We start from the raw sequence: 23,295 nt of genomic DNA, 5'->3' as shown, positions 1-23,295 counted from the left end.
CAGAGTCGGCAGTTCAGCTGCAGTCACAGACAGGGAGCTGGCGAAGTGTACGTGGAGACCGACCCGACAAGCAACTGTCGCATCGAGGAGCCGGTGCAAGGACATTTCTCAATCTTCTCCAGGACTCTGAACCCGCGAGCCAGCAGCGAGGCGGACCACGCAGGGTTCACATGCTGCTGCAATTCATTACTTCAGGGACTCGTTAGATGGGTTGCGTGCCAGCGTGTCGTCCGAGAGCTAACGCCCCAAGGCGCTGGACACACACAGTCCAGAGGACACGGCGAGAGGTCTTCAATTAACTAACTCGCAGTTTCGCATATCTAATTTGGAGACATTCGTGCTAGCTTCGCTGACCCAATGCATGTAGCAAAGCCTTACACCTGCAGTGTCAGGTGAGCAGGGAACACTTACACATGTATTTGTAGTTTGACCGACACAGCAGCCAGCAAGAGCAATTTAGCACACCTGGGCCCTGGGTGCATGTCAATCCATTCCATCTCTCGCACCGCCTGTCGAAACCGGACCTCGGTGGCTTGGCAGCTCTCAGCGACAACAGTCAACAGCCCGCAGGAGACGACGGGGTGGGATGTGGGGTGAACAAATAAAACAACAGGGAAGTCTCTGGAGCTGTCGGGAACAGCGGAGGGGGAGAGATAAAGAGAGAGAGAGAGAGAGAGAGAGAGAGAGAGAGAGAGAGAGAGAGAGAGAGAGAGAGAGAGAGAGAGAGAGGAGAGGGAGAGGGAGAGGGAGAGGGAGAGGGAGAGGGAGAGGGAGAGGGAGAGGGAGAGGGAGAGGGAGAGGGAGAGGGAGAGGGAGAGGGAGAGGGAGAGGGAGAGAGTCAGACACACAGACGCCGGCCGTCGTCGGGAGCGCCGACGGAGCGTCTCGTCGAGCGCGGCGCCGAGCCGTCTCGTCGAGAGCGTCTCGTCGGCGGCCGGTGTCGCCGAGCCGTGTCGACGTCGACGATCGTCGTCTCCGGCGTCCGTCCCCGTTCCGTCTGACGTTACGACTTTCGGCACAGCGGCGCCACCTCAGTCTTACGTCAGCCGCGTCGTACCGGACGGAGCCCATGGCAACTGTGCTCCGTCAGCCGGTTTGGGAGACACCCGCCCACCTCTGGCCGGTGGAATGTCAGGGGCGGGGCCGGATGGGTGACCCGGGTCCTGGCCCGGTCACTCGATCCGACCCGGTCGTCCCCCCCCCCCCCCGGCTGAGTCACTCGAGCGACAAGGCCGGCTGACCGACCCGGTGAGGTCAGTGATTCAGTGGGGAGGGGTGGGGAGGGGCAGTCTGGGCCGGCGGCCAGCGCCACACACCCCACGGCCCACACCCCTCTCTCCGAGCCGGGATGGTGTCAGACACAACCCAGACACCCGGCCGAGCAGGCGCCGAGGCGACACATGACCGCCGAACGGGGACCACTTGGTGAGACAGAGAGACAGGGGCCGTGGTGAATCTGTCCAGAACAGACGCGACGAGAGAAGCAACACGTAGGTAACTGAGGCTCAATGATGAAAATGAGCCACCGGATGAAAAGGGTGAAGGAAACTTGGAAAGAAAGAAAATGTCATGGTGGCAGCGTAGCAGAATTAACAGAACCAGCCAATATTCTCAGGTAGGTACTTTGATTTTACGGTCCTACCTATCCGGCTTTATTTGTCCTGAGAAACTTGCGAAATGGTTTCATTTCTCCACTGGGGTGGCTGGCAAGGGTCACACCCTGGCCAGGCACTGCACCATTACGGACACAGCCACCCCGAGGAGGCCTGTGAGACTGCCGGGGGATGCGGCCGAGCGGGTCCGGCGCTGCACTGGGATAGCGCCGCTGACCACCACTGGCCCGACTGCAGTGCAGTGCAGTGATTGCAGCTTCCACTGGCACACCATGACCATCGCAACACCTCTGATCACCACGAACCAGGCACGAACTGCCCAGATTGAGATCAGCCCTCAATAATTAAGTGAAACATATTATCATAAACCGGAATTAAATAGCGTCTTAGTGACGGCTTGCATGGCTGACGATGATTCAAGAGTCCAGAGATGCATCCGCTGCGGAGGAGGTCTCTCAGCTCTAATAGCCTGGCCGCACTGGTTTGAAGAAACAAGAAACAAACAGACCGACAAGACAACCACAGAAAGCAGCGCTTGAAAGTTCGCAAACTTAGGGAAACGACGCATCGGCAAGCGACGTCTGATAGCAAGAGGGGTCAACAGAGTCGGTCGCGAAAATAGGAACGGAAAAATAACTAAAAAGGCTCACGAGTTTTAACTTTTGCCTCTAACTGAGAGATTTGCCAACAAGCCGCCGCTGTCAAACTTCTGGGAGAAAAACAGACCAAGCGGAATCTGTAGGTTTATATTCGACTGAAGTGCCACAGGCGAGCGAACCGGTGAAGAGTAGAGTTATGGTGCGGACGGCGACACCACTCCACTGCTCTCTATCTGGTTGTCGGTGATAACAACTGCCTCTTACAGTCACCGGTGACCACAGAGAAAAGCACCAAGCACCAATCGGCCACCGGCCGCATCTAAATGAAGCACACCACCAGAACTTTGATCAGCAGATCGGCGCCTAGGAACACAGTGCCATGGGGCGTGGGAGCTGCCCGACCACACGACCCCGGTAGGCCGCCGAGTGCCAATCTGCCGACTGGCTGCCGCTTCTGCCGAGCGAGGGCTGACTTCTGACTTTTGTTGACCGTCGCGTCGGTTGTCGGCAGTCAGTCACTCAGTCCGACTGTGAGCTGTGAGCTGAGGCCTGAGAGTATGCCGACCGTGAGCTGAGAGTACCGCGGGGGACATGAGACGCCAGACGACGGACAGGTCGGACGATGGACTCGGAACAACGGGCGGACCGGACGACGGTCGGATCGGACAAAGGGCGCTGGGCAATAGACATTGACGGTGAACGAGCTGCGGATGCACGACGGATGTCTGGTGGCAGATGGAGTGGCGACGGACGAAAGACGGTCACACCCGTCTCTAGTTGCAGCCCCGTGACATATAGTCCGAGGTGCTGAGATAGTCGGCCGCAGACCCCAGGCCCTGCATGCAAAGTCCACTCACTGCACACTGTGCACTACACTGGCACAGTGGCTCACAGCCGGATGCAGGAGGATCGACGAGGTCGGAAAAACGTTATTGGCTCCACATTAATTCTAATGAAGTTGCCGCTCATCGCCATATGGAACTGATGATGTGAGAAGTAAACAGTCTACTGAGCAATATATCTTACTTTAGCACACAACAAAGGACGATGCCTTTCTTATGAGGATGATTAACCCGGTAATTAATCAAGGCACGAAATATTGTCGCTGGGAAGAGCTCCCAAGTTAACTCGTACGCTGATGACGGTATCCAAAGCCGCCGTTTACGGGACGGCGGCGGACATGGCTCGTCCATTAGTGTCCCGGCGTCGCATCCATCGCCGTTACCAGGGAAACAGCGCTATCGCGTGCCTATTGGACGCGAACAAATACTTTCAGGAAAGTCGACATCGATGACCAAGACAGGTCTCCGGGAAACTCGGCCTGGTCCACGTGATGCCGCCGGTACTACACGGCGGATTATTGTGTTGATCGAGTGCCGTTTTTACTGTCATCAGCACAAAACAGGCCCTGCTCCTTGTCAAGACCATATATCACCATCACGAGGAGTTGAACCGGGGCAAGGAGCACTCGATGCTCCGATATCAATAATTCCTAGAAAGTTATAGCGTGTCCGCTGACGACACAAGCTCTCTTCGCCAGCATATTGACAGATTCTAAGATCCAAATAGGTATGTGTGAGAATCGTATAGGGACGACTGACGAGGTAAAAATGTCCAGCAGACTTTTCAGGCAGAAGATTGCCCAGTGAAACCAAGATGATAAAACTGAAAATGAATGAGAAAGCAATCCACTTAACACCCACGATAAAACGAAGGGGGATGAAATGGCGTCTTACTGACGAGTTGCATGACTGACGATTCAAGAGTCCAGGGATGCATCCGCTGCGGAAGAGGTCTCAGCTCTGACGGAATGGCCGCACTGGTTTGCAGAAACAAGAGACAAAGAGACCGACAAGACAAACACAGAGACATTACAACACCGCAGCAGCGCCTGAACGTCCGCAAACTTAGGGAAAACAACGCCTCAGTACAAGCGACGTCTGATCACTCAGCAAGAGAGGTCAACATGGAGCCGGTCTCAAAAATAGGAGAGGAAAAATAAAAAGAATCACAAGTTTAAACTTTTGCCTCTAACTTGAAAGCGATCCACTTAACACCCACGATAAAACGAAGGCGTTATCGTTCTGCTATTGGCCATGAATCGAAACTCAGCAGTGCAAAGTCGTCAAGAGTAATAACAAAAATCATAAAGAGGTTAGTGTCGTCTTATTCTAACGGCACTTCGCGGCTGTCCTACGTTCAGTTGTATGATTATCTCTCGGGCGCTATATACGGAACGGATTCTGAAAAGGTCACTCTCGCTGGCCGCTGCCTTCACCCCAGGGATTTCCACAGAGCCAGCCGTTTCACCCGCGGACTTCCGCCGCGCAGCCGCTCCCTGCAGCTCCAGACACCACCAGGCGGATTCAGACACTGCCTTCCCCGACCCACCCATCACGGAGCATTCCCGCTAAACCAGGCGCGCAGCGGCGACCTAAGAGGGTCCTGCTACCCCGCCCTGTCCACCAGCCCGGCGCCGCGACACCGCGTCTGCCCGCGGCGGCGACCCGCCGAAATCCTGGCGACCATCTGGCCATGGCGCAGGATGTGGCCGGTTTGGTCTCGCCGACTGCACAGTCGGGATAAACAGTGCCGCGGTGACCTGGCGCCCTGCAGCGGCCGCAGCTGCAACCGTGCATCGCGCCGGGGACGAGCGCGCTCACTGCGGGGCACCCTGACATGGGACACGGCGCCACACACAATGCACGCCACACGCCACCGTCAGACATGTCATCGATTCTATCTGTGTTTGTACCCGGAGAGCTGCATCTTGTCGTCGTCGCCGTAGTACCCTATCCTCTATCAGAGTTGGGGGTGGATGGACATGGGGACTGGGACTCAGGCGGGGAAGTGGAAACTGCATCTCTGTTATCGCCCATGCTGCTCAGGTTGTCGCTGCTTTGCAAGTAGAGGTGCAATCAGACAATTAAAAACTTAAATTGAAACGTCTCAAACAATAACAAGACGTCACATTACGGTAGAAAGTTCACTCCGATCTACGAATATCAGACGATAAAAACAAAATCAGCACAATAACGGGACACGACACACCATCCAGCTCAGGATCATCGGCAATGCCTAACCGGCATCAATAACATCTGGCACGTGGGCAATCTGTCCAAGAACGCCAATGCGGCAGGTAGAGCAAAGGAGTAAGAAGTAAGAGAGGAGAGAAGACGAGCAGAATAATGCCTTCAAAAACGCCCCCCCCCCCCCCCACAAATGTAATAACAACAGCGTCCGCTCGGCGTCAGTGAGACTCCATGCTGTCCACAGTCAGCTGGAGGCGCGTTCCACACCCCCATGCGGCCATGGCAGTTCCCTTCGACCTCGCCCGGCGCCACCCGAGGCGCCAACCGGCGACACGGCTATTTCGGGTGTGGGCCGGCCCGGGAGAGTAGGAGAGAAACGAGAGGAATGGAGAGAGAGGAGGGAAGCACTGCTAACTAGCCAGGAGCGGATGGAGCCCGCCGCTGGAATGTCGCTCGGTGGAGGACCCCATTCGAGACGCCGGGCCGCCGGGCCAGGGCCAGCCTCCCCCAGGGCGGTCTGCCAGCGTCACCAGACAGCGGCGGCGAACTGCTCCGTCAGCGCCACCGTCCGAGCCCCTTCATTTTCCGCTCCAGTGTAACGCAATGAAAACCTGAGCCGGCGGGGAGCGAGCGGGGCAGCGGGGGATTCGGGGAGGGTAGGGTTGAAGTGCTGACGACGAACCGTTTCTCCTAAACCAGGCATGGTGAGCAATATGAGATTCACGAAACCTGCCATTCCGATATTACCGTCCTACGTGTAGTATTTGCAAGTCGCATGGATGAAATAAGAAAGGAAATGTACCCACCTACCACTGATTTTCCCGTTTGAAAACATGCTGACCGGCGGTTGTGCAGACTCAGTGCCCGGCGGTTGTGCATAGCGCCACAGAAGGTACCCAGTGTTACGATAAGAGCGGCATATCTAAACCTAACATGGCACGGTGCTACTTTCCCAGACACTCCTATATCAGGACCGACGGTGGCTGTGTTTGACTACTGGCTTAGCAGTCACTAATGTACGATAAAACCTGAATCAAGTACAAAAAGGCGACAAAAGAAGCTGCGTGAATACGAGCCCGCTCAAGCGCTATAAGCCAAGACTGAAGATATCTCCCAGGAAATATGAACAGCCAACACGACGAGAAGAGATCATCGTTCCGCCGAGGAATCCACCCCATCTCACGGGAAATGCCATCATGATTGCGGCTTCCGGGCGCGGCGGCGGCGCATGCCTACTCCTCGGTCTATCCACATTGCTGGGCTAAGTACCTCGACGCTCAACGCGCTGGCGGTATGCTTGTATTGATGGCTAGCCGTAGCGAGTATGAGGCGCAGGCCGAGACCACAGAGAAGGGAGCAGATAAATAATGTGCGGCGATCGCAGCCTTCCCCCCCCCCCCCCCCCCCCAGGTATGTACGGTCTACCACCGCCGGTGCATCATCGAATGTTTACACCATCTTTGTGAGCGTGGCCGAAAGCAGAGCATTGACGAGAGGAAAAAAAGAGGGAGAGGGAGAACGAAACACAGGAGGAAGTGAAAGAGTGAAAAAGAAAATAGCAAGACATAAGACAGACGGAAAATGCCTACAGCAGTGAATAGGGAAGATAGAAAATAGAAACATAGCCAGGCTCACTAGGGAGACAAATCAGCGACAACCAGAACAGGAAACAGCAAGCAGGGACATCCATTTAACACTTGTACTTGTCCCCGGCGAAGGAAACAAGCACGGTCCATCTGTCTGATTGGGAAATGCCTCTCATCCTGGTTCCCATGCATCACTTTCGCCCCACGGAGCATCAAATGTCGATGCCGGGCGCTTGAGGTCCTGCCCAATTATTGGCCCCTTCAGACACCGCCCGGCAGCCCGCACTGATACGGTTTTCACCAGCAGCGCTTTAATTATCGCCCACCAGACTGACTGGTGACGTCAGCTGAGCCGGATGACGTGACAGGCAGGAAGTGACGTGAGGTCCGAAGTGACGCGGGACGATATCGAGCTCGGCAGGTGACTAGGGACGAGAGGACGGTCGATTCAGCAGAATCAATGCAAACTCCTGACATCAGATACATTAGCGGGAGCTGTTGCGCTGATAGGAGGAGCGCCAGTTTTCCTCCCTCCCCACGCCCTCCTCCTCTCACTGAGCATCCCTCGTAGGTAAAAGCGGTTGCCGTTTCCCCTGGCTAGCTCGCTGCTGTCGTCTGGCTTTCGTCCGTCGCTAAATTAGCCATTAACTGACGGAGACGTGCCTCAGAGACCGGCGGCTCAGGTAGCCCGGTCCCGGCACCACACCCTCTCACAAACACGTCATCGGGCCGGTGTGTGAACTGAGTCACCCCTCCGAAATAACCCGCACCAAACCCGTCTCCGGCGCCGAGTAGACCCACCTAGAGACTCTTACTGCAAGGGGCGAGACGAGCGCTCGCCGCTACCTGTATACCTGCTCCTTGTTTTGCGCAGGTTCTACTAACATGAGTTTTACCATGTTGTGTTCGAAACAGGCACCTGAGGCATGCAGTTCGTTTATTCGCTTGGCTTTACTCGTTTACAAACTGTAAACTGTTAAAAATACGAGTACATGCCGAGAATGCCTTGTAAAGTCAGTCAATAGACGCAACAAAGCTATACTATTTATGGAAGGTTCTTGTTTAACTCAATAATAATGCATCCCAACGCCCACAAAGTACCTAAATGTGGAGACAGGATAATGCATCGGAGGTTTAGCAATGAATGACATACCCCAACAGCACGACTGTCGACATGCCACGACATTTCATATCGAGCTGCAACGGTCCCCTGTGACAAGCCGCCGCCGCAGCCCTCCCGAAACCGACCCACGCTCCGTGAAACAACCGTGTCGACTGCCCGACCGAGGGCTGGAAACACGACCCATATCGTACCGCGCGGCCTTGCATGTGAATGGCCACATAACGACCAGCGGTCGAACGCTTTTCCATTGACGGCCCACGCGCCCGTGCGATCGCCGCAGGAGGGGAGAGGGAGAGGGGAGAGGAGGCAGAGGGATGGGGGAAGGGGAGATATAGCGGTGCAGCCGGAACAGGTGCGGGGCGAGAGTACAGGGCAGGGACAGGTGGGGGAGGGGAGTCGTGCAGAGATAGGACACATGGAAGGCGAGAGCAACGGGTCTTTTTTGGTGTGAATGTGAATCCTTCCTAGAGTGTGTGACGCGTGTAATGTGTATTATTTAAGATTCATCGATAACGATGAAGATAATATGGAGTTCAAATAAGGATATCAACGTAATATGTCAGACATCGAGCCAAAGACTGAGGCCTGGGCCTAGGTAGAAGTCGTTCATATGCAACAGAAATTAAGCTGAAACGCCACTGCACCTCGAACTGCACACAGCTGCACAGTACTCCGGGTGATGTCTGGTCCGAACAGGCCTGCCAGACAGAGCTGAAACATAACGAACGGGGCACTACCACCACTCGAGGCGTGCTCGCGCATCCCTCCGACCGCGACACGACAATCGGATTACGTTTGGGTCAGCTGGTCCGGGCGCGCTGACCGGGTCCCCGACCCGGCACAATGGGGATTGGGTAACCCTGACAGGGCAGCGGTGTCGCAAACCGGAGACATCCGTGGGGGGGGGGGGGCATCAACACACAGTACACGGTCCAAACCACTGTCCGGCCATCACCCCATCAACACTGAACGGTGCCCAGCGTGATCACAATACCACATTCAGGCGCTGATCAATGCTGCAGGTATGCACATTGCATTTGCAATGAGCGATAGGTAACTGCCGGCCGTTTGGCACCAAACATCCTTTGCACACTTGACTGACATGGCCGCTCGCAAATCTTCGCCCAAATGGCGACTTCGAGGAATGCTGCTGTCGCATAAACGACCAACGTCGCCAGGTCCATGGGCCAGGCTCCAGCCTCCAGTAGACTGCATGCGGAGGCTGTAGGAAATGTGCTATCCACTATTCTACCGTCCAGTGTCCAGAGAATGAATGACGCCGGATAGTTGCTCACGCGATCAAAAGGTGCTAGATCATGATGGATGCGAAGGTCATGAGAACGTCCGGCTACGTGGCACGCCGCCAAAGAAAGCGACATGCTTATGTTCACATCCTGGAACATGAGAATCCTTACATAGCGCCAAGCAGCTTCTCAGCAGCTTGAGCCTGGAGGATGAAAACTATTACATAGAACCCGGCTCGGAAAGGCGAACGAACAGGAGACGTCTCAGGTCGGACGCTTGTGGACAAGATGGAAGGAACAGGGAACGTCTCAGGCCAGACGCTTGTGGATAAGGTGGAACAAACAGTAGGTAATAGAGGTGTCAATCGGAACCGAAAATTTTGGAATTCCGAAAATTTCCGAATTCCGATTCGGAAATCGGACGGACAAGGGACAAACATATCGGACATATTCGGAAAACTAGTTGAAAGTTACAAATTTCTTAAATAAGTTAAAGTTCAAACTTATTTGCATTATCAATATCCAAATTGCAAAACATGTCATCAAAATTGACAGGGCATAGGTGCTTCATACATCATTCATAATTATAGTGCAAGATGAACATAAACGTGATTGCATGTAGCGGGTAGCCCTGAGTCAAATAAGGTACATACCTACATGTACTGTGCCAACTTTTAATTCTTCTGAAAATGTCAGTAGCAATAGCCAATAGGTGACATTGTTGTCAGCAAGCCCATCATTAGATAACACAGTTATGAATATGATATACAATTGACCTGTGGGAAGCACCAGACACCAAAGCAGTAGAGCAGGGGATCCAAAAATAGTTTTGCCCCACTGGAAAGTTAACAGAAAAGAGACTGAACTAAATTGCAAATATCAAGGTGTGCCAAGTAGCACAAGAGTCTTACCTAGAACCTCCTATCATAAAGTCATCCCCTTCTACCCCTTCCCCAAAAAAATATCCGTGCCGAAATATCGAATACAATGCTACATAAAATATTAAAATATGCCGATAGCCTATCTCTGAGCCTATCAATAAACTGAAAACCTTAACCAAAAGGTGATGAAATGCGGCGAAAGCGTCATAAATGAATGTCACCTAAGGAAAGATGGCCTCCCGATGAGAATCGGAGGAGACAAAAAATGACGTCTAATACAGTAAATAGAGTTATTTTGCTTAACAATTGTATTATTTTCGAAAGAAATATGATATTTTGTAATACATGTTGAATTTAAACCAAACAATTAACGGTAAATGCACTTCAATAGGACAAATTATATGATAATGACGTCATATTATTGATTTACTTTCACATCATCGATTCAAAGCCGGATGCCATGTTCCATGCTACCGAGAATGGTAGCATGACATGTGTTTTTCATTCTACCAAGGATTTATACAACTTTTTTTTGCTTGTGAATTTCAGTGAACTTGTATTAAATCATAGCAGGTATTTTTATTTTTTGTGCTCGCTTATTCTTTTGGATATTCAGATATGTGTGGCTCAGTGAAGAGCACGTTTCTTCCAGATGTACCTATCTCACATGTTTCTAATTTCTTCTCACATGAACTATTTTGCTTTTGCAAGAAGTGTTCTACTTTACATCTCAGCCAGTTGCAGTGTGATATAAGATGAAGATATCCATCATTATTGTAAGTGAATAGCTGCTTGCATTATTGCTGTATTAATTCATCATCAAGTGGCTTAGTGTAAGGCCTAAGGGATGTGGCAAGAAGTCAATATTTGAGAACGCAAGTTGGAGGGATAAGGCAATGTTTTGCATTATTCCTGCTTACTCGGCTTCAGCTGTAGGCTGTAGCACATTTTGAAGCAGAATAAAGCAGAGTCTCAATATGCTGTGCTTGTGTTATATATCAGATTAGGCCTATTGCCCTAATGCCCATTCCCTATTGCATATGATATTGCTTCAACATTTCTAGTTTGCAATATTTTGCAGTCAAAACCAAATGGCGGATGTTATTTAGTTATCATGTGGTACATACAAACATATACCCAATATAGATCAATTCCCCCATCCTCTCTTTCCATATCCAGCTTTCGGACAGTTTTCGGACAAATCCATGCCTTGGACATTTTTCGGACAAAAGTGAGCTAGGATTTTGGACATTGGACGGACATCGGACAAGAAATTTCTGAAATTGACACCTCTAGTAGGTAAACGTCTCAGGTCAGACGCTTGTGGACAAGGTGGGAGGCGGTCTGCCTGCATGAGTCAGGGTCCAGGGGGGTCCGATAGTCTAGCCGTCTCCGTGTGTACCGTACCGCTGACAGGACCACCCCGGTGTGGAGTGTTCTCAAACAATGAGTCAGCCACCGCCGGGGTCATGTGACCCAGCGGGCAGACAGCCAGCGGGCAAAACACCGTTTTACTCCAAATAAAACGTGAACCAGTCATCGAAAATGTGTAAACGTGTAAATGCGCCGACTTATTCCAAAGCTTAAAATGGTAGAAAAAACGATAAGGTATCGAAAACAATTACCAATGTTGGACAAGGGTGCAAACTGCAAACTTACCATACTTACGGCTACCTATGATTAAAAATAAACATAACTTTGGTACCAATTGGAAGAATAAAGTCAGCTCAAAAAATCCGGCCAATTATAAATGCCGGCGACGACATCCCCAGAAAGCATTCGGTAATAAAAAGCGTCCATTTGAATGAGGCCATAAATCCGTGAGCTTGAAGTGACACGGACGCTATTATTCGCCCCGGCAGCCAATGAGGCCGGGTTTACGACAAGAAATTGGACGTTGACGTAGCGCCAGCGATAGCCGGTGTCGGCCAGTGAAAGTTCAAACTAAGCTGCTCCGGTCCGCATACCTGGCCGGTGAATCACACGGGCCATCGCCCACACTCGGAGATCGGACACCGACGGGGCACTGCGATCCCGTCCGAGCCTGCACAGAAGCCGCGTGGTCTGCGCGCACCCCAGCCCGGCAGCACTCAGCGGCAATAACCGGCGTGCGGCGACTCAGTGACCTTGCCGCCGCCCCACTCTCACCCTCGCTCCCCAGACAGACTCCATACCTGGCGCCCCAGTAGAACGGTCTCCGGAGTCTGTCGATGTGACTCTCAGTTAGACCAGTCACCAGCAGTGGACAGCACGCGCCGCGAATTAGTGCAACAGCACAGCGACCGTACCCCTCCCACACCACCGACACCGCGCGTGGCGAGCGACTGAGCCGCGGCAGCGGCCGGCGGGCGGTCCTCGCTCGCTCGCTCGCCGGCCGGTCGATGGTGTCGGCTCGGGGCCGGCTGCCGACACAGAGCGATACAGTGGCGCCGCCACGCGGCCAGACGGCCAAACATCGGCCCGAGATCGCAGCCGATCGGGCCGGTCAACCGAGGCGCCGCTAAGATCGCGTCGGGGTGGGGGAGGGCGGCGACCGGCGCAGCGGGGAGGGGCGCAGCGCGAGGGAGAGGGCGTGAGCGCAGATTCAGGAGCCGCCAAGCCCGTCTATTAGTCCCAGATTCCGGTCATCGATGGTCCTGTCATGAGATCTTCCGGCACCGAGCCCAAGCATTAGCTCGTCAACAAAACGACCTTGCCGTACGCAGCTTGCACTGTGCAGAAAGATGATTTACAGCGATCTTGAACGGCGCCCGGGTCTTGCGAACGACCAGTACAGTCAGCTTCTTTCAAGATCATTGGCTTTAAAATAGCAGTAGTGATTACTTACTGAAATCGGCCAAACAACACCATGTCATTAAAGTCAGTCCATTTTCATGTTCCCCCGGAGCTCTTCCACTTTCATGCCATCATTCACTGTCCAGACTGCGCCCAGGGTATCCTGATGGCTGCCTGACGTGCCTCGCTGACCCCAGGGTACCGCCACGCCGTCCTGACCGTCCCCCTACCACAGCCCTGACCAGCCTCGGCCTCGGCGCAGGCCGCTCAGATATGTCCTCTCAACGGCAGGCGGCGACTATTTGTTTAAAGATAGTGTCTGAATGCTGACTGTCCGCGGCTCACGGCCGCGTTTTACCGTCTCTCTCCAAAGAAATGTTTATGCTTGGCTGAAGACATTCCGCCTGTTTGGCTCCGCCGTTCTCAGTTCTGAGTTGACATGCCGGCGCACACTGTCAGTCGGCGGCTTTGTGCATTTCATACGCAGTTAGAGGCATGGGACGGTTACACTCCCTTCGAACTACGCAGGACGTATAAGCAGCTTAAGAAGACGTCTTCGAGCCAACGCAGATCAGTCATAACTCATAAGTAATAACCAGTAATAACACAGCAGCGTAACTATATATGCAATGCATGGCAGAGCGACAGAAAGAGGCTAGCAGGCTAGTCAGTGGAAGTTTGATCCCTGTCAGCCAGCGACGCGAAGCGATCGGGCGCAGTAACGTATCATCTCCCACATACCTCTCAGCACTGGAGCGGCGAGGTCGGCCGGCTGTCGAGGCTGAGGAAGACCATGTTGGACGCCGACTGTTTGCCTGAGGTGGCCGCCTGTGGACCAAAACCCTCCCAGTGAAGGACACAGCGTGGCAGAGGCGGGTCATCGGGTCAGTGGCGGTCAGACTACACAAACCCGCATCAGCACTGTCCCGCTATCACAGCGGAGGGCACACATGAACACTGAACAGTCTTTTATTTGGAAGCTACATATTGCAAAATAAAGTTGGTGGAGTTGAGGGTGTGCTTCTAGACTGCCAGAAGCAAAGCAGCAGCTTAGCTCGATCAGAACGAGAGGTAGGAACTAGTGGATGTCATCTACGGAAAATCGGAATACCGATACCAAACCAAATACCAACCAAAACCGTGGGGAAATACCGAAACCAAACCAACTTGGGAACATGAGAGAAATACCAACTTTTAACCGATTTCATAGCCTCTTATATGTACATTAGTGAGGGTTTATGATACCAACAAAATACCAAACACATTACGATTGAAATACCAAATACCATGTTGGTATCGGTTTGGTATCGGTATACCGAAAAGTTGGTATCCGATTGACATCTCTAGTAGGAACTAGGAACAGACTGAAGTGACCGTGCTGTTTCTTCCTACTTTGCGTTACGCGTAAGTTTTCGGAAATCTGAAAAGACGAAACTCAAATGTGGCTTGGCTATTCAAATGAGCTTTGCCTGGCAGGCTTTTATTGCATTTAAAAGGTATTGATGACAATTGATGACACAATACAATCATCGTCGTGCCGTACTCCATAGGCATATCATGATTTACTCAAGAAAAAAGCAGTTGATCACAAATTCAACTCATGTCATGCGATGGCCTGTAGCTTGGAGGGCGCGGATAAGAACCAATAAGTCCAGTTGGCGCACTCGAACCCCGGAGGCTGGAACCCACCGGTAAGATGAGCTGCCGGAGCCGCCAGAGGTCGTCGGTGAGGCGCGATAGAGTCCGGAGCACGTCAGGTGGGAGGGCATCGGACGAACGCGGTCGACCGGTTATCTGCCAGTGAGGAAGTGCCGCTCCCCACGCCTGGGCTCACTGATGATCTGGCCCATTGGTGGCTGTACGCTGAGATCCCATCACGCAGAAATAGTTATCTCACTGCCCCGATTCCGGTACTGGGTTATCACAGCTTTCAGCTGTAATGTTGATAAGGCATCTCAGCTCCAGAGAAAACACCCGTCCTGCTCCAAGCTCGCATTTTTTATTGAACACAGCCCATCCTACACATTGTAGTGGCACGGGCGAGGCGAGGCGGCCGTTCGGACGCTGTGGCCGCACGTCATCGAGGTGCCGCCCGGTAGGGCGCAGTCGTCACCCGGACAGCGTCACCGAGAGGCCGGCACTGCGGCCCGGCCAACGGTCGGCGGTCGGCTCGATTCGATTTCATCAGCAGCGCTCGGCGCTCGGCAGCACGACACAGCGCGCAAACGAGTACAAAAAGGCCCCACCAGGGCAGAAAGCGCTCATCAAAGCGACCGGTCGGCGCGCAAGATGCGATAAATCAACAGCCCGACCACCAGCGCGCGCACTTAGGTTAGATACCAGCAGCATATCTACAGAAAATCTGGCCAGCAGTACGTCACGCTCATACTGCAACGTGACTTTAATGGCAAACAATCAGCATTGTTAACAAAAACACATCCCTAAAACCCTGTTTGATGCCGGTATAGTTAGGTGGCGATATCTGGCGATTGTCCGTGAAACACTAGTTCATAATCCTACCGCCGCGGCGCCACCGCCGCGGCACGGAGCCTACCCAGCCTACGGCGCTTCTCTTCTTGTTTGCACTTGGATTTGTACTTTGGTTGCATCTCTCAATTAGGATTGCTGATGATGTACGTACGCTAAGACTTTGTCTCCCAGTTGAGGGCGTGCATAATGTACCAGATGCATGACGAAAGACAACACAACGATGTAACAAGTAAGAGTGCGACCGTCGCCGTCTCGCCGTTGTACACCGCTGGGCAGGCTGCTGCTGTCGGTTGCGATTCGTTCAGTTCGGTCAGACCCACGCAGCTCGGGGCCCGCCACCACCCGGCGCTGCACACCACTCGTGGGCAGCGCCGGGCGGCGTCACTTAACCAATGTAAGAGGCACGCACTCGCGGGGTAAAACCGACTCCCTTGAGGCCGAGTCGCTGCCGCGGGTGGCACTCGTGTCCCGCGGGCCGGCCGGCTGGCCCGCCGTACGGCCCCCTGTCTGTACCCCCGGCCGGCCGCCGCTGCGGCCGTCCCAGACCGCGGGCCGCCACCCGCCTCCACTGGCACCGCCGCCGGTCACGCCGCGGCGCCACTCCAACGGGCGATCCCGATGTGAAATGACCCAACATTTGGTATTCATAGACAGCCACTAGGCTCAGATGTGTCACTCTAAAAACATTCCATATGATAATCTTTGAACATTATTCCAACGTTCAATCCCCTTTTAATAAAAATACACACAGGCACGAACCAGCTATTGCAACAAGCGTCAAAATGTAAATCTACTGCGATGATCAACATGCAATACAAAATCACACAAATGAGCCATATCAGATTACTACGGTGGCGGACTCATGGGTCATTTCACGGTCAGGACACACCCTCGCCGGCTCTGGCAGTGAGCCCGGCGGCGTCTCACGGCCACCGCCACGGCCGGCGACTTACCGCGACACGGGCCGCGACTCTGGCGCCTCCAGCTGCGCCAGAAACGCGTCGCGCTCGTCGCGGTACTCGTGGATAAAGTTAAACTGGCGCACCGACTGGACGGCGCGCGGCCCGCGCAGCCGGCGCACCGCCTCCACCGCCTGGTCGGCGGTCAGCTCCTCCTGCACGTGCAGCAGCAGGCAGGCGGCCACGGTGCAGGCGCGCCCCAGGCCGGTGGAGCAGTGCAGCAGCACGCGGCCGCCGGCCTCCAGCGCGCGCACGGCCGCCTCGAACAGCTGCAGCAGCGCCGCCGGGCCGGGCACCTCGCCCTCGGCCACCGGCCGGTGGCACACGGCCAGCCCGTGCGCCTCGTAGGCGGCCGCCAGCTCCGGCACGCCCTGTTTGGCCAGCTCGGCGTGCGTGCACAGCATCAGGGCGGCCGTGAAGCCGAGCGCCTGCAGCCGCTCCAGGTCGGCGGCGGCCGGCAGCGCTGACACGGCCAGCGAGCGCCGGTAGCCGACCGCCGACAGGTCGAGCCAGCTGAGCGCCAGCGGCTGCGGCCGGCGCGGCTCCGGCTCCGGCTCCGGCTCCGGCTCCGGGGACCGCTCCGGAGACCGCTCCTCCTCCTCGTCCCCGGAGGAGGGCTCCGAGCCGGACGGCGGCCACATGGTGCAGCCGGCAGCGCGCGCCGCTGAAACGGGGAGCAGACGGGACGGTACAGAGCGCCGCCCCCTGCCGCCCGCCCGCCTCCGGCGCCGCCGTGCCGTGCCGTGAATGGACCTCACCAGGCGCCGCGTCCAACAAGGTACCGACTCACTGCAGGTTTCCAGTCGCGCGAGTGTCTACACCGGGCCGCTCGCTGATTAGTCCATTCACGGCACGTTACGTCACGAGTCCTACCGACCCCGCGGAGGTTCTCACTTCTCAGCTACCACCGATATCATCTTTCCGCGTCAGGCCGAGGCCGAGGCCGCGCTCGCCAGGTGTAGGAATGTGAGTGTAGGAAACTGGGCAAAGAATCGACGCCGGACAATATCAACCCCTTCTTATACCAAGGTGGCCAGTAAGAGACTGGTGTATTACCATGAGCCATGAGCTCAGGATGTCCAGGGTCCAGTGCTGAGCTGGCACTGATGATAGAAAAGGATAGTCTTTGGGGACAGCAGTCCCATTATTCCAGGACTGGTACTGGGTGCAGCAACCACCTTCCAGAGAACAACAGCTCCGCAACATTGCTATATGTTTCATAACTGGCTTACAAAGGGGAATAAATATGTATTCCTTGGGTAAGAAGTTTCAACATGTTTCCTGATAATGAAACAGGAGAGAAGGCTCCTTATAAGGTTGTCCAATGTTGACATGCTTACACATGTAAGCCAATGAAAAATAGATGAAAAAAGAGGTCAAATTCTGTCCTAGTAATCAAAATGTTATGAGTTTATGAAAAATGCAAAAAATTAAAATTAAGGGTGAAAATGATACACAAATATTTTAAAATAAGAAGTAATGGCTCAGGTCAAGGCCCAAGCACTCCATCCAAGGATTATGGCCAGTGACTTAGTCACTTAAGCATTGTTGAGGTATGATAAAATAAATATATTAGGTAATTCAACAGATCCACAGATTTCCTGCATGGTTTATGTGAACAGTCTAGCATTGACATTGTTGTAAGGATTTGTTAACCTTCTCTCCTCACAAATGGGCTGTTGGAAAAATTGAGATGTGGGGTAAGATCATGGATTAGAGATTTTCTCATCCATGGTAAGATCCAATAGGTATCCAGATCAAGCTCAGCTAATCCTGCCCTATGGTCTGGTGCTAGTGCAGTTATTTCAAAAGGAATATTCCAATTCATATGTGACTTTTAAATTCAGATAGTAGATTTGTAGCTTAAGCATAAAACACACTATTTAAAAGCTTTCATTGTCTAGCAATGACGAGACTGATATTTAATACTTTTCCAGTTTTAAATGACAATATTTTCCCTCAATTGACCATCCCTCCCTTTTCTCAGAGGTGGCAGAACATGATTAAAGCAAAAAGATAAACAGAATGACCACCCACAATATTGATACAAAACTGAAACACAATCTGGTCAGCTGTTCAGCCATTTCAATTTGTTCTTCTTTCATCACAATCATTAAATTAACTAACGAGGGTGATTATTTTATCCGCACAAGCTTGACTTTAAGCACATTTGATTCATTATCTATTGGAATTATTTCCAACAGAAGGCATGAATTTTCATTCATCTAATTGGCATGAAACAAACTAAGCAGCTTTGTATTATTATCCACATACCTGATGGGGAAGGCTGGGATGAAACGATGGCTGTCTATTCAGCCTGATGCATCGCTCTCTGACCACAACTTAAGTCTTGATATCAGCACCAGTTTGAAGTTTATATTTTCACCCTCTGATAAGCTCACTCTCATCACAAAGAATCTTGTGTTGCAACCGCGACAATAAGACCAGACCTCGTGATTTTCATGAAGCAGGTTGATTCATGGTTTGGACTTCGGATGATAGCACTTCATTCACCACAGCAACATAAAGCAATTCGTAAATAACCCCTTATCCCCATATGTAACGGAAGTTAGCCCACATTCAGCCCACATTCGGCCCAGCCCAGATTGGGGCTGCCAAATCTAGGGAAAAATCTAGAAATCTAGGGAAAAATCTAGAAATCTAGGGAAAAATCTAAAAACCGTTTTACGCCTAAACGGCTGGACGAAACTGAAAAATAAGACCACCATTTGAAAGATCTCTTCACCCCGGACCTAATGATATGGTTAAATACCGGATCAATTTAACCAAAAGCATGATTTAACCAGGATGAAAATTTTCGGTCAATGGGGCGGCCCCTACGATTTTCTTCAAAATCGGCATGGTAATACTACAGGCCGAGATGATCAATCTGGCTGAAGACACCCCTATGGGCATTGAAATCTATGGGGTAAAAACGCCCATGGAAAGTTTTACCCACGCATTTCTGGCAAGTGTATCGCACGCATCCCCCCAATATGGGTATCATATGAAAGCCCATGAAAACCCAAACAAAATGGTGGGGTAAAATTTACCCATTACCCCATCCAGGGTAATGTTTACCCAAGATGAAAATTTTCGGTCAATGGGGCGGCCCCTACGATTTTCTTCAAAATCGGCATGGTGATACTACAGGCCGAGTTGATCAATCTGGCTGAAGAAACCCCTATGGGCATTGAAATCTATGGGGTAAAAACGCCCTTGGAAAGTTTTACCCACGCATTTCTGGCAAGTGTATCGCACGCATCCCCCCAATATGGGTATCATATGAAAGCCCATGAAAACCCAAACAAAATGGTGGGGTAAAATTTACCCACTACCCCATCCAGGGTAAAGTTTACCCAAGATGAAAATTTTCGGTCAATGGGGCGGCCCCTACGATTTTCTTCAAAATCGGCATGGTGATACTACAGGCCGAGATGATCAATCTGGCTGAAGAAACCCCTATGGGCATTGAAATATATGGGGTAAAAACGCACTTGGAAAGTTTTACCCACGCAATTCTGGCAAGTGTATCGCACGCATCCCCCCAATATGGGTATCATATGAAAGCCCATGAAAACCCAAACAAAATGGTGGGGTAAAATTTACCCATTACCCCATCCAGGGTAATGTTTAACCAAGATGAAAATTTTCGGTCAATGGGGCGGCCCCTACGATTTTCTTCAAAATCGGCATGGTGATACTACAGGCCGAGATGATCAATCTGGCTGAAGAAACCCCTATGGGCATTGAAATCTATGGGGTAAAAACGCCCTTGGAAAGTTTTACCCACGCATTTCTGGCAAGTGTATCGCACGCATACCCCCAATATGGGTATCATATGAAAGCCCATGAAAACCCAAACAAAATGGTGGGGTAAAATTTACCCACTACCCCATCCAGGGTAATGTTTACCCAAGATAAAAATTTTCGGTCAATGGGGCGGCCCCTACGATTTTCTTCAAAATCGGCATGGTAATACTACAGGCCGAGATGATCAATCTGGCTGAAGAAACCCCTATGGGCATTGAAATCTATGGGGTAAAAACGCCCTTGGAAAGTTTTACCCACGCATTTCTGGCAAGTGTATCACACGCATCCCCCCAATATGGGTATCATATGAAAGCCCATGAAAACCCAAACAAAATGGTGGGGTAAAATTTACCCACTACCCCATCCAGGGTAAAGTTTACCCAAGATGAAAATTTTCGGTCAATGGGGCGGCCCCTACGATTTTCTTCAAAATCGGCATGGTGATACTACAGGCCGAGATGATCAATCTGGCTGAAGAAACCCCTATGGGCATTGAAATATATGGGGTAAAAACGCCCTTGGAATGTTTTACCCACGCAATTCTGGCAAGTGTATCGCACGCATCCCCCCAATATGGGTATCATATGAAAGCCCATGAAAACCCAAACAAAATGGTGGGGTAAAATTTACCCATTACCCCATCCAGGGTAATGTTTAACCAAGATGAAAATTTTCGGTCAATGGGGCGGCCCCTACGATTTTCTTCAAAATCGGCATGGTGATACTACAGGCCAAGATGATCAATCTGGCTGAAGAAACCCTTATGGGCATTGAAATCTATGGGGTAAAAACGCCCTTGGAAAGTTTTACCCACGCATTTCTGGCAAGTGTATCGCACGCATCCCCCCAATATGGGTATCATATGAAAGCCCATGAAAACCCAAACAAAATGTTGGGGTGAAATTTACCCACTACCCCATCCAGGGTAAAGTTTACCCAAGATGAAAATTTTCGGTCAATGGGGCGGCCCCTACGATTTTCTTCAAAATCGGCATGGTGATACTACAGGCCGAGATGATCAATCTGGCTTAAGAAACCCCTATGGGCATTGAAATCTATGGGGTAAAAACGCCCTTGGAAAGTTTTACCCACGCATTTCTGGCAAGTGTATCACACGCATCCCCCCAATATGGGTATCATATGAAAGCCCATGAAAACCCAAACAAAATGGTGGGATAAAATTTACCCACTACCCCTTCCAGGGTAAAGTTTACCCAAGATGAAAATTTTCGGTCAATGGGGCGGCCCCTACGATTTTCTTCAAAATCGGCATGGTGATACTACAGGCCGAGATGATCAATCTGGCTGAAGAAACCCCTATGGGCATTGAAATCTATGGGGTAAAAACGCCCTTGGAAAGTTTTACCCACGCATTTCTGGCAAGTGTATCGCACGCATCCCCCCAATATGGGTATCATATGAAAGCCCATGAAAACCCAAACAAAATGGTGGGGTAAAATTTACCCATTACCCCATCCAGGGTAATGTTTACCCAAGATGAAAATTTTCGGTCAATGGGGCGGCCCCTACGATTTTCTTCAAAATCGGCATGGTGATACTACAGGCCGAGATGATCAATCTGGCTGAAGAAACCCCTATGGGCATTGAAATCTATGGGGTAAAAACGCCCTTGGAAAGTTTTACCCACGCAATTCTGGCAAGTGTATCGCACGCATCCCTCCAATATGGGTATCATATGAAAGCCCATGAAAACCCAAACAAAATGGTGGGGTAAAATTTACCCACTACCCCATCCAGGGTAAAGTTTACCCAAGATGAAAATTTTCGGTCAATGGGGCGGCCCCTAAGATTTTCTTCAAAATCGGCATGGTGATACTACAGGCCGAGATGATCAATCTGGCTGAAGAAACCCCTATGGGCATTGAAATCTATGGGGTAAAAACGCCCTTGGAAAGTTTTACCCACGCATTTCTGGCAAGTGTATCGCACGCATCCCCCCAATATGGGTATCATATGAAAGCCCATGAAAACCCAAACAAAATCGTGGGGTAAAATTTACCCATTACCCCATCCAGGGTAATGTTTACCCAAGATGAAAATTTTCGGTCAATGGGGCGGCCCCTACGATTTTCTTCAAAATCGGCAAGGTGATACTACAGGCCGAGATGATCAATCTGGCTGAAGAAACCCCTATGGGCATTGAAATCTACGGGGTAAAAACGCCCTTGGAAAGTTTTACCCACGCATTTCTGGCAAGTGTATTGCACGCATCCCCCCAATATGGGTATCATATGAAAGCCTATGAAAACCCAAACAAAATGGTGGGGTAAAATTTACCCACTACCCCATCCAGGGTAAAGTTTACCCAAGATGAAAATTTTCGGTCAATGGGGCGGCCCCTACGATTTTCTTCAAAATCGGCATGGTGATACTACAGGCCGAGATGATCAATCTGGCTGAAGAAACCCCTATGGGCATTGAAATCTATGGGGTAAAAACGCCCATGGAAAGTTTTACCCACGCATTTCTGGCAAGTGTATCGCACGCATCCCCCCAATATGGGTATCATATGAAAGCCCATGAAAACCCAAACAAAATGGTGGGGTAAAATTTACCCATTACCCCATCCAGGGTAATGTTTACCCAAGATGAAAATTTTCGGTCAATGGGGCGGCCCCTACGATTTTCTTCAAAATCGGCATGGTGATACTACAGGCCGAGATGATCAATCTGGCTGAAGAAACCCCTATGGGCATTGAAATCTATGGGGTAAAAACGCCCTTGGAAAGTTTTACCCACGCATTTCTGGCAAGTGTATCGCACGCATCCCCCAATATGGGTATCATATGAAAGCCCATGAAAACCCAAACAGAATGGTGGAGTAAAATTTACCCACTACCCCATCCAGGGTAAAGTTTACCCAAGATGAAAATTTTCGGTCAATGTGGCCGCCCCTACGATTTTCTTCAAAATCGGCATGGTGATACTACAGGCCGAGATGATCAATCTGGCTGAAGAAACCCCTATGGGCATTGAAATATATGGGGTAAAAACGCCCTTGGAAAGTTTTACCCACGCAATTCTGGCAAGTGTATCGCACGCATCCCCCCAATATGGGTATCATATGAAAGCCCATGAAAATCCAAACAAAATGGTGGGGTAAAATTTACCCATTACCCCATCCAGGGTAATGTTTAACCAAGATGAAAATTTTTGGTC

The 23,295-nt window shown here is 51.5% G+C and overlaps 2 protein-coding genes across 3 annotated transcripts in view; both read right to left on the bottom strand.

Annotated features, from left to right (window-relative positions):
- The window catches only part of LOC122379362 (exostosin-1-like), a 60,097-nt gene extending 47,633 nt beyond the window's left edge, over positions 1 to 12,464 (bottom strand). The window contains exon 1 of one of the 2 annotated variants that reach the window (XM_043361502.1): positions 12,253 to 12,464. The gene's annotated coding sequence lies outside the window, so the exon portion shown is untranslated. The remainder of the gene's footprint in view (positions 1 to 12,252) is intronic. The other variant, XM_043361503.1, reaches the window with a different exon arrangement.
- A 2,368-nt stretch (positions 12,465 to 14,832) lies between these two features.
- Positions 14,833 to 18,859, bottom strand: LOC122379364 (cyclin-dependent kinase inhibitor 3-like). Its single transcript, XM_043361504.1, has 2 exons — positions 18,577 to 18,859; positions 14,833 to 16,966 (listed from the first exon to the last, which is right to left on the bottom strand). Exon 2 carries the CDS (start codon positions 16,941 to 16,943, stop codon positions 16,293 to 16,295), a length of 651 nt encoding a protein of 216 aa, XP_043217439.1. The 5' UTR covers positions 16,944 to 16,966; positions 18,577 to 18,859; the 3' UTR covers positions 14,833 to 16,292.
- Between the last annotated feature and the right edge of the window lie 4,436 nt (positions 18,860 to 23,295).

This window comes from Amphibalanus amphitrite, unplaced genomic scaffold (genome assembly GCF_019059575.1).
Source record: "Amphibalanus amphitrite isolate SeventyFive unplaced genomic scaffold, NRLGWU_Aamphi_draft 000076F_arrow, whole genome shotgun sequence".
Taxonomy (NCBI): domain Eukaryota; kingdom Metazoa; phylum Arthropoda; class Thecostraca; order Balanomorpha; family Balanidae; genus Amphibalanus; species Amphibalanus amphitrite.
Note: the sequence above shows the minus strand (reverse complement) of the source record. Positions and strands in the feature narration are given on the sequence as shown.

What these genes read in the sequence shown, in the direction of transcription:
- LOC122379364 (XM_043361504.1), bottom strand. Translation starts at nt 16,943, where the DNA reads ATGTGGCCGCCGTCCGGCTCGGAGCCCTCCTCCGGGGACGAGGAGGAG.